Consider the following 13,722-nt stretch of genomic DNA (forward strand, 5'->3'; position numbering starts at 1 on the left):
CTGCAACAAAGATGATACAAAAGTCCATCAGAGAGCAGACACTTATCTGTAGTTCAAGCTGGAAGAAAGCCTTCCAGCCAGAGCACAAAGGTTTTATAAACTGCAGTCATTTCTAAGAACGAGAGGCGCGCTCCTGGTACTGTGAAATTCGAAGCGGTGCACTCAGCTATGCTTTCTGAAGTGCTCAAAATCAGACGTAGCCTGCAGCAAATCCCTCAGCCAGCCTTAAGTATGATGACGAGAAATGCTGCGGCTCAGGACTGGCTTAAAAAGCACTTTTTCAAGGTAAGGATTTACAGCTGATGTCAGGTTCAAATCTGACTTGACACCGATTTGGCAGGAGCCTCCAGCTATAAATTCCTGCTGTCATTTCATCAAACAGCTTGCTTTGTGCTTCTTTCAAAGTGTCTTGCTGTCACTCGCCCGAGCACAGAAAACCATTTTTCACCAAGAATCAGCAGCAAAAGTCAAGTCACTGGTGAACTTTACAGAGGCTCCAGTCTACCAAGGGTAAATAAAAAAAAAAAAAAAAAAGAAAAAGCAAAAGCTTTCTCTTTAGTCTATTTTTCTTGTTTCTGATTATCAAAGGTTTATCTGCCCTTGAAGTGATCAGATGTGGGAACGACTTCTGATTCCTGCAGCTTCCCTCCACGGTTGTCCATCAGATGGGACCCTGCCGAGCTAAGGGATGTTTTCCAAAGGCCACCACAACAGCGGTGGCCCCACAACAGATCTGCAAAAACAATCTCAGGGTTTCAGTTTTTCCTTTTTCAGTGTTCTCATTTATGCTCCCTATTGAGTCTATTATTTCATGTTATTAAAACCATAAACTATGGAAGGCTGAAGGGCAAGGGCAGTTTTTAAGAATCACTGCTGTGAAAACTTTACTCTCACAGACGTGCTGTGAATGTCGAAGGACAGTCTATTTCTAAATAATCTTAACATACAGCTAAGTGTACAATCCTTTTCTAGCTTGCTTATGGCAAGAAAGATACACATGATTAAAAAAAGCAAGTCAACTCCAGAAGTCTTCCAATTTTTTTCCTTAAAAAATTACCTCGCATCCAGTGAAACTACACTTCCATGATGCAGGAAGAAAACATATTTCTAATTAGACTGCTTTAGCTTTCCTATTTACAGGAAATACTTTTTACTGACAGCAAGCACATACTCTCTAAAAAATGCTTAAATACACCATACTCAATTTTATTTCCTGAGTCAGACGACTAGAAATTCACCCAGGGCAGTACTGCTCATTTTGGTATTTATAGCTGCAACTTAGACTAGTAGAAATAACTACTAGTACTATAGTACTACTGTGGTAGAGGAGTCTGTAACAGACTGATTATATGCCCCAACTCTGCAGAGAACTTTTCAGAGACAGTGACAAATTAATTAAGGCGGAGTACCCTTTGCTTGTGTTTTCAGTTTTCACAAAACCTCATCAGATCTCAAGCTTCAGAGCCACTGCTCTCTTATGGACATTAAAAGCACTTACAGACTGTACACAGGAAGCAGCCAGAAAAGATGTTCGGGCAGAACTGTCATCCAGTTCAGTGAATGAGTCATTTTTCATGACTCCAGTCAGTGACTCAAATAATTCCTATACCAACTTGGGAGCAAATCTTCAATGAGTACGAGTTGGGTAACACCAAAGGCAACCTCAGACATCTGAGAGAAGGCTATAAATGAAAGCAAAGCTCCAGTTGCCATCAGCTGTCCCACACCACAAATCTATTACAAGACACCTCCCCAGCTCCCAGAGTCTCGTTCTTTCACTGCTGAAGGAGAGCAATAAAAGCATTTTCATTCATTCAACTGTCCCATATAATTACTTCTCCCTCCAAGGAGTAGACTAGGACTATACTTTCAGGTATTGGTGTTTTGGAGAAGCACAAGAGCAAGTTTTCCTTTGCGTAGAAGCAAACTTGTTTTTTCTCTCACTGTGAATCTCAAAGCACATTTCTTCCTACAGGAGATGGACCTGCCTTGTCAGAAACTGAGTTGCAAGACAGGCAACTACGATACCTGTTCTCTGGGTGGGGAAGAAGAAACAACACCCTAAATGCTCCTGGTAAATAAGCAGAGAGGGCCCTTACTACATAAATCTGTCCTTCCTGCAGAGTATCAGCCAGATCTTGAGCTAAAGGTTTGGGCTTTGGGAGATTACACTCTTCCTGACATGCAGGGAAGCATGGACTCTCAATCACCACATGCAGTATTACCTTCCCCGCAAGCTCAGTGTTAGGAGCAGAAAATAATTATTTGGCTCAGCTATTTTCATTTACAAAAGCCCACAGCAAGACTGGCAGTGCTTTAATTGAGAAGTTGAAGTCCTACATCCTTTGCAAACACCAACTACTAGTACAAGGATGCCAACGCTTTACCAACCAGCACAATTAATATTCTCCTGCAGAGCTCACAGGCATTGAACTGACAATTCTCCCCTTAAAAAGGCCCACAAAACTCCCAAAACCTTATTCTGATTCTCTTTAGCACGTAACACTTTTCAGCATCTAAACAAGAACACACAGAAATAAACTGAGCTCCCTAAATGTCAGAGATCAGTGTTTTGATGCTCTGATGCTTTGAAGCCTCATCCCTGTTGTTCCTGGGAGGTCTCCAAAAAAGTGCAAATAGCTGCAGAGGTGGGGAAATAAACAGGAAACCAAACACAAACAAACAGAGCATGTATCTATCTTATTTTTCAAAAAACAAACTCGCCCAGGTATTCCTCAAGCTTTGAAGGTGTTTAGCTCTTTGCTGGGAGCACTCACCACTTGGAAGTTCCACACTCGTTATCCTCGAAGGAGGTGATGAGCCTGCGTGGTTTTTGGCTACAACGCTAATTACACAGTCTCTTTTTCCAAGTTTTATCTCAGTACTATTTGAGGGTTCGGTGACTTCTTTATACTCCAGTGGTGTCTCTAGCAGGTAGCAGGACACTTCATGAGACACTATTTTTCCATTGGCTTCAGAAAGGGATAATGGCTACGAATAGACAAAGAGCCCATTAAGACCAAAATGGAATATACAAAAGAAGACATAGGATAATAAGAATTTAATGTCCTGATCTAGTATGATGACTGTGTAGGACTATGAGGCAGAAAAGACAGTTACTCAAGTGTGACTTTGAGAATTAACACATACATTCATTAGTTTTTAATTTTCATCTGGGATGTATTAAAAATTTAATTCTTCATGTGAAATGCTTCTCAATGCTATGTTTAAAGTATAAAACTTTAATAATATTCTCATTTGGGGAAAAACACTTGTCTCAATGGATGGTTCTATAAAAAGTTAAGAAAAGCAGTCTGATTTATTGACTATAAACTTCATTTATTTATAAATGTTTTCACAGAGTTACATTACATGATATTTTAAAATTTTAAGTGTTCCATCTACCTTCCAGAAGATTTTTAGACTTTTTCCAGAAGGACTTTTCTCTCTCCAGATATCTGGCCCTCTTGCAGGAGCTAAGAAATAAATAGAAAAAAAAATTTAAAAAAAGGGGGGTTTTTTCTCCAAGTTGCACAGTAGACAATTTACCAGCTATCAAAAAGTTAGGTTTTTAGATGGCTGATTTAAAAATATATGCTTCACAAGTTCAACATTTTATCACCAAAGAATTAAATAAACTTACGAGCTTCCAATGTTGTATGCTCCTCTATCCTGCTCCAGTCACTCCACCGCCAGAAGTGGTCAGCAGCTGAACACCGCACCCTGAACTGGTATTTGGTATATGCATGCAATGCGTTCAGCTGAGCTGTGTAAGTTGAGAATTCTCCACCAGGCATGGAGACGTTGTGCTGTTGATAATTTGCAGAAATTGACATGATACATATATATTTTTTTCTCCTAGATTATGTTGAAAGTCAACATCTAAAAAGGTCATATTTTTCCCCAAGAATACCAACAGTGAAAAAAAGCTGCGGTCAAGTCCTACAAAAAAATTAATGAAAAAAGAAAGTATTTTCTATGCAGTCACCCTAAACAAAGGAAAATTTTTCAGAGGTCTGCCAAAATAAAGTTGTATGTAGCACAGAAGTTGAAATATGACAGCAGGTAGAACCTTTGAGATATAATGCATGAAAAGGAGAGACAACACTCATGAGCCTTCAACAGTATGAGCGCTGCACACAGCAGCAGGATGTTGCTTCCCATCTATCCCATCCAGTCCTCTCTCCCTGAGCAGCAAAACTGCTCACATGAGGCAGGGCAGGATTTCATCTCTGGTATTCAGAACCTGCACTTCCACTGTGTACATGCACATCCAGCTGGGTGGACAGAGGACTTTTTCCTAAGACACGTGCACAGAAGCGTGCTGAAGACAGTCCATCTGAACAAGATGCTTATCACAAAGTCTTCTTCCTAGGCAGTCCTTTTTCCTTTGAAAGATGCTATCCAAGTCCTACCCAGGTGATCTCTGTTCACAGCTCGTATGACAGGACTAGTCTCTCCTATTCTTAAAACAGTGTGAGTCTAGGGAGTATTTCATTTTCATGATTACTTAAAGAAACCCTAAGCTTCAGAATATTTTTTACTGAATCTAATTATAACACATGTGCATCACAGCTGCCAAAAACTGGACTCCAAGTGACTTTAAGATGCATCTAATTGTGCATTTCTAAAGCCAAATGACAACTTGAAAAATATAAAAAAAGCCAACAATCTCTCATACGGATGGAAAAGCTTCTGAAAACATCCTCAAAATGCCATGTAAAACCCCATAACAATTTCACAGCTACTTTCATTTATTACAGAGAACTCTTGGAGGTTTTTTATTAAGCAACAAGAGACAATATAACAAGGCTATAAAAACTTCTACCAAGCTGTTTGCTGTGTTTTAAAATATCTGTAGCTGTAGGCTACAGTGAATCAAACTGCTTGGCAGCCTAAGACCTTACCATCTCCCACTGCCCCAGATGACTGACCTAGTAGCAGAGTTCACAAGTAAGTGTGTGCCCCAGGCTTCAAGCAGCGTAACTGGCTAGACAGAACTGTGCAAATCTACTTTTTTAGCAGTTTAAACTAACTGAGCTTGGGGTGGGTGACACTTGGGTGCTTGTTTCCCCTGCTGACTGCTCCAAAAGCAGTAACTGTTGGGAGCAGAGAAATGCAGACAACTGTGGGCGATGGTATCTCATACCATCTTTAGATAGTATCTAAAAGCCAGCCCCTTCTCCTGTTAATTCCAAAGATATCTATGATTTTCTTTGCAGCACCTAATCTCCGGGTTCTACTTAACACATCATTACCGAGAAAATATAAAAGGTTAAGGCCTTCACACTCGTTAAGTGCTTTGAAAGTATTTTAAAAATACTCTTACAGAGCATGCATTAACGTCTACCCTATTATTTTAGGGGCAATGTATATAATGATTACCTTCTGTCTTAGCTGCATCACTTCTGTGGCTTGAGTGACTTTATTCAAGGCTGTGCCCAACAGCTGTGCCCAACAGGCAACTAAATGCAGTGGGTAATAGAATACTGCTAAAAATCAAACAAGCATTGTAAAAAGAAGCCTCTAAGGTTAATGTGCTCAAATTACAAATTCAGGCTCTGTGCACCAAGACCTGATAATTCAGCACGGGCCTACTCAAACTGGTCAGAGATACTCCTTCTGAATGTGCAAACAGAATTCAGGGCTGAATCTCAGGCCAAGTGAACATCCAGTCCTGCCATTAGGCTTCCCCAGATCACCCCCACACTAAGTTAGGCAATACGGAAGTAGACGATGTATTCCCACCACCTACACTCAGTATCTGATGCTGGTGTCTAAACTAGTATCCTAAGCTCTTCTGACAGTCAGCAGAGTAAATATGCAGCTCCAGTCAGTGATGCGGAGCACTACTCTGCTGGGCAGCAGCTGGAAGCCTGAATGCTGGAAAATCTGAACCCCACCCAGAAATACCACCTTCTCTCCAGCTGCACTGGAAATCACCTACTGATACACCCAGTGGGAGAATCCTTCCCTATCCTGTCTCTACATCACTGACATACAAGCAGGTTTAGCAGCTCCCTGTCACAGCCACATGCATGGCAATTGCTGACAGCAAGCAAATGAACTGTTCTCTGAGGGGAAAAAAAAGAGAAAGAAATTCAACTACAGACTGCAAGAGGCAATCTGAAACAACAACTGTGGAGGTCTGCAGAGCAGCAGTGCATCCTGGAACTGCGTGTGTTAATACCATTTGCACCAGGAAGGACAAAGCACATGGCGTGTTACCTAAAGGGTCATCATACAGCACCATGGAACCTCTCCAAGTACCAAATACCATGGTGGGTAACTGAACCTTCCCCTAAATTGTTTAAAACCAACCAAAAAAAAAAAAAACCCAAAGCAAGCAACAATGGAGATGAGCAGAACTTCTGATTTTAGTTGATGAATTTCTAGTCATTACTACATCAATCATTTAATAAGATGATCAGAATACAGCTCTTGGAGAGAAAAGAATTTGAAATTGATTAGCTCAGTGAAAAAGATCAACATTTGAGTAAAAAAAAAAAATCCACTAAAAGCAACACTCACCAATCTTTGCTCAGAGTGACCATGGCTAACTTCAATTTGACACAGAAGCCTGATCTCAGCAAAGCTGCCATTTAAAAACCAATGGAGACGGACGCTTGTAGAGCTTTTCCCAGAAACAGATAACTTTTCTGGAGCTTTTGGATGAACTTAAAAATAAAGAAAAAGAAACCCTCAGTTCTAAGAAAAAACATTCATTTTAGTTCAGAAAAATCTGATTTTAAAAGATCAAAGAGAATCAGAAGGATACATAAGTGATCCAATCAGCAACTAGTACAGCTGGTGCTGGGGAGGCACCCGCAAGCAGTCTCATTCCTGATGCTCTTTTCAGCTATCAAGCATGGAAACAAATTTAATTAAGGTTAAGCATACTGGCACATGTGATAACGAGTTGGAGACACAGAAAAACTTCCCCTCCTACTGACTTTATCAAAAAAGCAAAAAATAAGCTATTTCAGAGGACCACAGTGACAGATGAAATTCACTCAACTTTGTTTACCTTCCTGGAACTTTTTGAATTAAAACTTAAAATCGGTAGACTAGGACAGGGTAGGACTCCTACATGGCTTCTCCCTTTCCAAAACTCCCTTCATGGAATTTTTCAATAATATTCAGTGCTACTATTCATAGCTATCAGAGAAAAAAATCTCTACTGTTGGAATTGGTCCAGTTACCCTTAAGGAAATATGTACTCTGTGTTGGGAATTAAGTGGACAGTGAGGGAAAGAAAGCAAAGGAAACAAATAGGAAATAGCAGTTGTATCGATCAGGTACAAAACAGCCCAGTTTATAATTAATAGAAACAAATTATGGACCTGCAATTTACTCTGACAATTCTAATCTCAGGCTAGTTGAACTGGGACATTGACAAAAAAGCCACACCGTCTTCATGTTTAAATTCAGTTTTTCACAGAGAATGGCAGAATGCTGTAACCATTAGGAACCCCTGAATCACCAGCTGTGGTTGTGGAGGCAGATGGAAAAGGATGGGGACGACAGCACTAGAAGGGTGGTCATTTTCTCCCTTTCCTTGTTTAAACTGAAGGTCTAATGAAAGAAGTTACTTCTTTCTACAAACCACAACAGCAGACGATCATGGCTATTACCAATAGCAGATAATACTCCTGCTATTACCTTTTAGTGCTACTTGTTTTATGCTCCAAATCCTGTTGTTGTAAAACTGCATAATATTTTGCCCTATAAGCAGACACTAAAATATGGGGTCACTTACAGTTCGCAAAGTTACACCTAAATTTTAATTATTGATGTGTAATAGAATATGAAGTAATACATAAACAGCAGCTGGCTAATTATTAGATCGCAAGTGGCATTTATCCACACAGCAGTGTATCCAACCTGGTAGCAACCAGAACTGGCAAGTCCCTGTACACCCAATTGTTGCCTCAGGACATGTCCTAAACTATTTTCTTTTCAAGTTCAAATTATTGAACACAGCAAAATACTGGTGACTGTAGAGCAAAATAATGACAAATATACCACATCAGAGTTCTTCAAACCCCAAACGAACAAATGGTTAGCATGCAGTAAACGTATCTTTTTGCCTCTGTAAGTCTTAAGTGCTTACCTCTTTGAGTTAAATCAAGCAAAAGCAATGACTCTGCTTGACCAATAGGATTGGAGACACCTAATACGAAATCATAGGTTTTTTGATCAGCCAGTACTGGAAAGCCACAGACACGCTCTCTGTTCATTTCATTGACTTCACATGAGACATTTTTACCAGATATTCTACAAAGTAAAAAGGGGGGAGGAACAACTTAAGTTTTGAATAAAATAATTTCTAGCAAGAGTCAGAAGTCTAGACTGAAAACACAGTAGAGAATGATGGGTTCACTGACACATGCCTTAACAGAATGATTTGATTGCAGAGGGATATCTAACACCATAATGCAGGTTAAAGTGGCATCAGTCATGACTTGCCCTGTTCTCATATGAAACTCTCCTCTTCCACTAGCATAACATTTCCATTCTTTCACTTCTCAAAAGCCTGGAAAACAGGTAGGTCCTGTAAAACTGCCTCACAAGTCACAACTAAGATTCTGATTTAGAGTATCTTTGTTCAGATCAGCATACATTTGCATTTAAAGCACGTTCTTAATTGCTTTCTGAACTAGGGAGATGCAACACACATTACATCTTTCTATCAACCCTGTCAAATCTAAACTAAGGTTTGTTAGCTGGGATACATCCACTAGTCCCAACTGTTTTGAAATCAAAAGCAGGAGAGGCAGTCTGGTAACAGCCCTCACTAGAGCTACATCTTTAGGGGTAAAATCTAAAGTGTGTATCTGTATGTATGTACATATATAGAAGCTGCTTTAATTACAGTATGGGTAAACCTCTCATTCAGTAGCACAAGTTTCATTTTTTCCGTTGGGCATTTTTACTGAATTCTAGCTGAACTCCAAGTTCTCTCCACACCATACTCTCTATTTCAATAGGTCAGTGTGGGTTGAGAACAAGGATGAGAATATTTACCCTGAAATGCATCACATTAATCTCCTCACAGCTTTGGGCTGAGCGAAACAAGTCTGAACTACACCCCCGTTCATGAGCTGAGTATGGGCAGCCAGTGACTGAAGCTCCTTTCCCTTGAATACCTGCCTTGTTTTGTCCACCTCTTTGCACCCTACCCAATGACTTCTTTAGCCCTAGCATCCTGAATGACATCTGTGACCATAACCCAATCCTCATTGCCTCTGACTTGCTTCAAAGCCACTGTAAGATTCCCTTTTCCATCAGTTTGTGTGACTCAGGCCTCTCCTGGCTCCTTTCCCTGACTACTCCTTTGGCATTACAGGGGAGTCTCCTCGCCATGGGAATTTTTTTAACTCCTCACTAACGTCTAATCACAACCGCCAAGGAATCCCATTTGCAAGTGCTATTCCAAAACAACAATTACTCACTTTTAAGGCTTTACATGGCCTACAGTGTAAGATAAACTAGTGGGATACCCGCCTTCACTTCTTTCTGTGGATGATGCCAATGTTATTTGTCCCTTTCAATGTTTTCCAGGTAACATGCACTTTGCCTGCTATATACTATCTAGTTCTTAATGCTGGGAGGAGAATGGATAGCTTATAGCTGATTGTTATTTTCCTTAGTAGCACTTGGGAAATGCCCCATGGCCTGTCTTACAATTGTTCCTCAGTGAGTTTCTGTCATCCTGCATAGCAGAAGCTCAGTAAATGTCAGACAGATGATCTGACACAGGTTGCATATAAAAGAATTTTAAAAAATAGTGAATGACTCCTACTATCTACCTGTATTTTCATACTGGTCTTATCTACACGTTGGCAGCAGCCTGACACAATGAGCTTTTTATTTTCTCACGAGTTCATAATGGTATCTGTCTTTGGGAAAAGTCATCCTTAATTCCCACTGGAATTTTGCAGAGCTAGACAAGGGTTCTCCAAATTTAGCTTAGTTTCAACTTCCACAAACCCTTGAAAAGTGTTTTAGGCTCTAACAATGGAGACTATCTCATTTAAATAGGCATTGTGCAGTTCGTCACAGGCAGCAATGGATATATTCCAATCCTATCCTTTTACTCCTTTTAGTGCTGAATTGTTTTACCTTTCAAATAAACTGTACTTTGTTCTTCGTTTTCCATATAGTCCACTAGGTCTGCCTGGTTTCCAGGTGCATTTTATTTTCAGGAAGTTGGATGTTTCACAGCTGAGGTTTTGAGGAGTATCAGGGGCATCTGTAGCATGAAAGGAAACCAAAGCAGTTAGCTGATGTTTTGCCATCCTAGAGTGACAGTTGGGCTGCTAGCTTCCTGAAAGCATCACCATTCATTTTTGCTGGGTTTAGATTGTGTGCTTCACAAATACATAGTAATAGTTACACTCCAACCATATAAACAATCTGATATTAAAAAATCCCAATAAAACAGATGAATAATTATTATCAGCACCATCTGACTAACACTTGACTATAGACTTCTAAGTGGGAGGGTAATCTGGTAAATCACATGCAAATATGTTCACAAGCTCCAGGCTCTGACCTGGAAGTGTTTCTCTGAAACTCTGCCAAGACTTTTCCAACATTCTGAGCATCAGTTTAGCCACTGAGCAATGTAGGAGTGCTGTCGGCTGTGCGTCACATTTTCTTACGTGCCAGCCCCACCACTGCTTTGAATTCTTCAAGCAAGTCGTGTCAAGAAGATGTTCCCTTTAGCATGAATTCCACACTGAATTTGAAAATTAAAGCAAGCCCTGAATGGCTTGCCCTCTTCACTGTTGCTTTGGAAGTGCCTATCTTTTTCTTTTAAAGCTTGTTCTTTGCTCCCATACTAAAATGGTGTTTAGTGCCTTCCTGGAGAAGATGGGCAGTGGTCCAAACAGCAAGGGTAACCATGTTAACAGAAACTAAGCAGAGCACTTATTTCAAGTCTCATACACTATTCTCCAAAAGGTAGTACAATAATATCCACATAGCTGCCCCAGAGAAGAGGCACTAACACAAGAAGCAACAGTGGCAGGCTTAGTTCAGATTATAAGCAGTAGGCTAAAAAGAACACTTATTTTGCCAGACATAGGCTTAACCAAGGTGGTGTGCATACACATTTACTTCCTTGATCTTTGCTTCTCCAAATGTCTGTCATCATCAGGAGCATCATAAGAAGTCCTCTCCCTTCCCACTAAGTAGGTACCACAAGACGCAACACTGGCAGGAAACAGACTTTACCACATCCCAGCTCTTCAAAAACCACTGTATGGGAAAAAACCTATGGTATTATCACAGCCTTCGTTCATGAACCACTGACTTATTTACCTGGAAGATTCTCCCACAAAAGCAAATACTGCACAAATAATGTAAAAATGGCATCTCAGCAAAAAGTCATAAAAGGTTTGATTCTGTTTTGCATATGCTATTACATATTTAATACACAAAGTCAATGACAGGAGGTTGGAGCTGGGAACACAGTTTCAAAGTTAGTCCAGTCTCTTCTCTCATTTCTCTCAACCCCAAGGACCTTAAGTTCAAAGGCAGGCATTTGTAATGGGGAACAGGATTCTAATGGGCTCTAATTTTTAACTCTCAAAACCCCTGTGGGGAAAACACACAAATCTCTTAAGTGACCAATTATGGGAAAGAAGAACCAGGTACTTTCAGCAGTTTGTTTTAAGAGATATCTGTATATGGAAGAGATTTCTGAGGCTAGCATGGTTACACAGAGGAGATACATGGTGATTCAGTATCTTTAAAGAAAATACTAAAAGCATGTTTAGAAGATTTTCTAGGACAGATGAAATGTCAGCTGGGTTCCTTTGCTGTAATTAGCTCCCAGGGAGCTACAGCCCTAGATCTGCAATCTGTTGTTGTTGCAAGCCTAACTGTTTCATTGTCTTCGTTTGACTGGTTGGTAAATGCACGTTTTCACTTACAATTCTTGCTCTCACTCTCATCTTGTCATGGACCAAACTAGAATAGATATAAACCTAAACTGATAGAGACTAGGGATGAATCTTCATATGGCAATAAACTACTAAGTATTCCAGTTCATGAAGAAGTGCCTTAGAAAAAGAGATCAAGGACAGAAGCACTGGGCCAGGTTGTAAGAGAAGAGGGCTTTACATGGGTACTTCCTCAACCTCCCAGCCTTAGTGTCTGTGCCATGGGTTGGAGTTTCCACAGTGAAACCAAACAAGTACAATCCCAGTTCATCCTCAGAAACTAAAGGCCAGGGGGGAAAAAAAAAAAAGCCACAATAGTGTTTGTTTCCTAGCAGAACCCTAAGAGTCTTAAAATTATTTTTATTTTACTAAGGTTAGTAAACATAATGATACATACACCCTACAAACAAGACAGTTCCATCCATATCATCTTCAGACAGTCTGCACACTACATTTGTCCCACTGGTATCTGAAGCACTGGCATTCAACACTCTGATTGCACTGCTCCGACTGCTCAGATGTATCATTGGGTATATCTCTCGTCCATAAGTCATCCGTTGTATCTGCTGTCCTTTTGCATGGACACAACAAATTGTCACATCTGAACCTACTGCCACCACAGTGTCCTGAGGAAACACTCCACTCCCATTTGGCTCAGTATCTTTTCCTAGCAGAGAAGGAAGAACAGAAAACAAAAAAAAACACACATGAACAATTTGCTGTAAACATGGCGCTGATCAGCTAAAACATGACCGAGGAGCACTCCAATGTATACAAATCAACGTTTAGTAGGATTCATTAACTAATGATTCATTATTTCTCTAATCAAAACACCCCCAAAAGCAGCCGCCTGTCACTGCCTAATGCTTTTCCTCTGATTTTAGCTTAGTTTTCATAAAGCAATCAAAGTTCATGTGGTGGCAAGGGAACAAACATACCAGGGACCTCTTCTATTGGGCTCCAGTCACTCCAATCCTTGGGGCCAACAAACTGTGTTACATTAATGTAACAGCGAATCTTCACATAGTGCGATGTACACTCTAATGGCATATCTGATGTCCAGTTCCAAGAAAGAATAATGTCTTCATGAGTCAGTTTTGAATAGTAAGTTACCTACAAAGTTTTCCAAAATAAAAAAACCAAACAACCAAGAGAGAGTTTATGAACACCTGTTAGTAATGACATAATCTCACAGGTGTCAACAGTATTGCAAATTAAGTGAAGTAAATCATAAAATCCTGATAGGTTGTCTCGCCTAACTTTCAGCTGTGTTGTGAATTTACTTGGACAAAAGCCTAAGATGCTAAACAGCCCACCAGCCAGGTAGACTGACAGCCAGAAATACCAGGGGGCGGACATTTGAGGGAAAGCAGGAAGCTCGCCAAGCACTTCAAAAGGTATATACCGCATCCCAGGATCCTGGGCCTCTCCCAGTCAGGGAAGTGTTCCAACTTTTCCAAAATGAAACTCTTCTAATATTAGTCCCAGGCTGCACATTTTATCTTTTCCCCATTCCTAAAAATTATAGAACAGAGCTACAAATTGGCCTGGAATAGCTGTGGTTGCAAAAAAAAGGCAAACTGAACATTCAAAGACCACCAAGACTTGAGTCACTGTTGGAGAAGTAAAGCAGAAATAATGGTGTAAAGTACCTGCGAAACTCATAAGCCAGTTCTAATTAAAAAAAACCCACAACTGTACTAGATTAAAAAAAAAAAATAAAATGCTGTGACTGAGAATAAGTACTGACAGTATAGTAGCCAGTGTCCTC

At 40.2% G+C, this 13,722-nt stretch overlaps 1 protein-coding gene across 2 annotated transcripts in view; it reads right to left on the reverse strand.

The window, feature by feature from the left end:
* The window catches only part of LIFR (LIF receptor subunit alpha), a 56,118-nt gene that overhangs the window by 14,486 nt on the left and 27,910 nt on the right, over positions 1 to 13,722 (reverse strand). For both annotated transcript variants that reach the window (XM_074855032.1, XM_074855033.1), the window contains exons 6-13: positions 12,890 to 13,064; positions 12,349 to 12,618; positions 10,126 to 10,255; positions 8,114 to 8,277; positions 6,532 to 6,677; positions 3,644 to 3,809; positions 3,406 to 3,476; positions 2,778 to 2,991 (exon numbers count right to left, since the gene is read on the reverse strand). In XM_074855032.1, the coding sequence (XP_074711133.1) occupies positions 2,778 to 2,991; positions 3,406 to 3,476; positions 3,644 to 3,809; positions 6,532 to 6,677; positions 8,114 to 8,277; positions 10,126 to 10,255; positions 12,349 to 12,618; positions 12,890 to 13,064 (1,336 nt within the window). The remainder of the gene's footprint in view (positions 1 to 2,777; positions 2,992 to 3,405; positions 3,477 to 3,643; positions 3,810 to 6,531; positions 6,678 to 8,113; positions 8,278 to 10,125; positions 10,256 to 12,348; positions 12,619 to 12,889; positions 13,065 to 13,722) is intronic.

Source organism: Strix uralensis, chromosome Z (genome assembly GCF_047716275.1).
Source record: "Strix uralensis isolate ZFMK-TIS-50842 chromosome Z, bStrUra1, whole genome shotgun sequence".
Classification (NCBI taxonomy): domain Eukaryota; kingdom Metazoa; phylum Chordata; class Aves; order Strigiformes; family Strigidae; genus Strix; species Strix uralensis.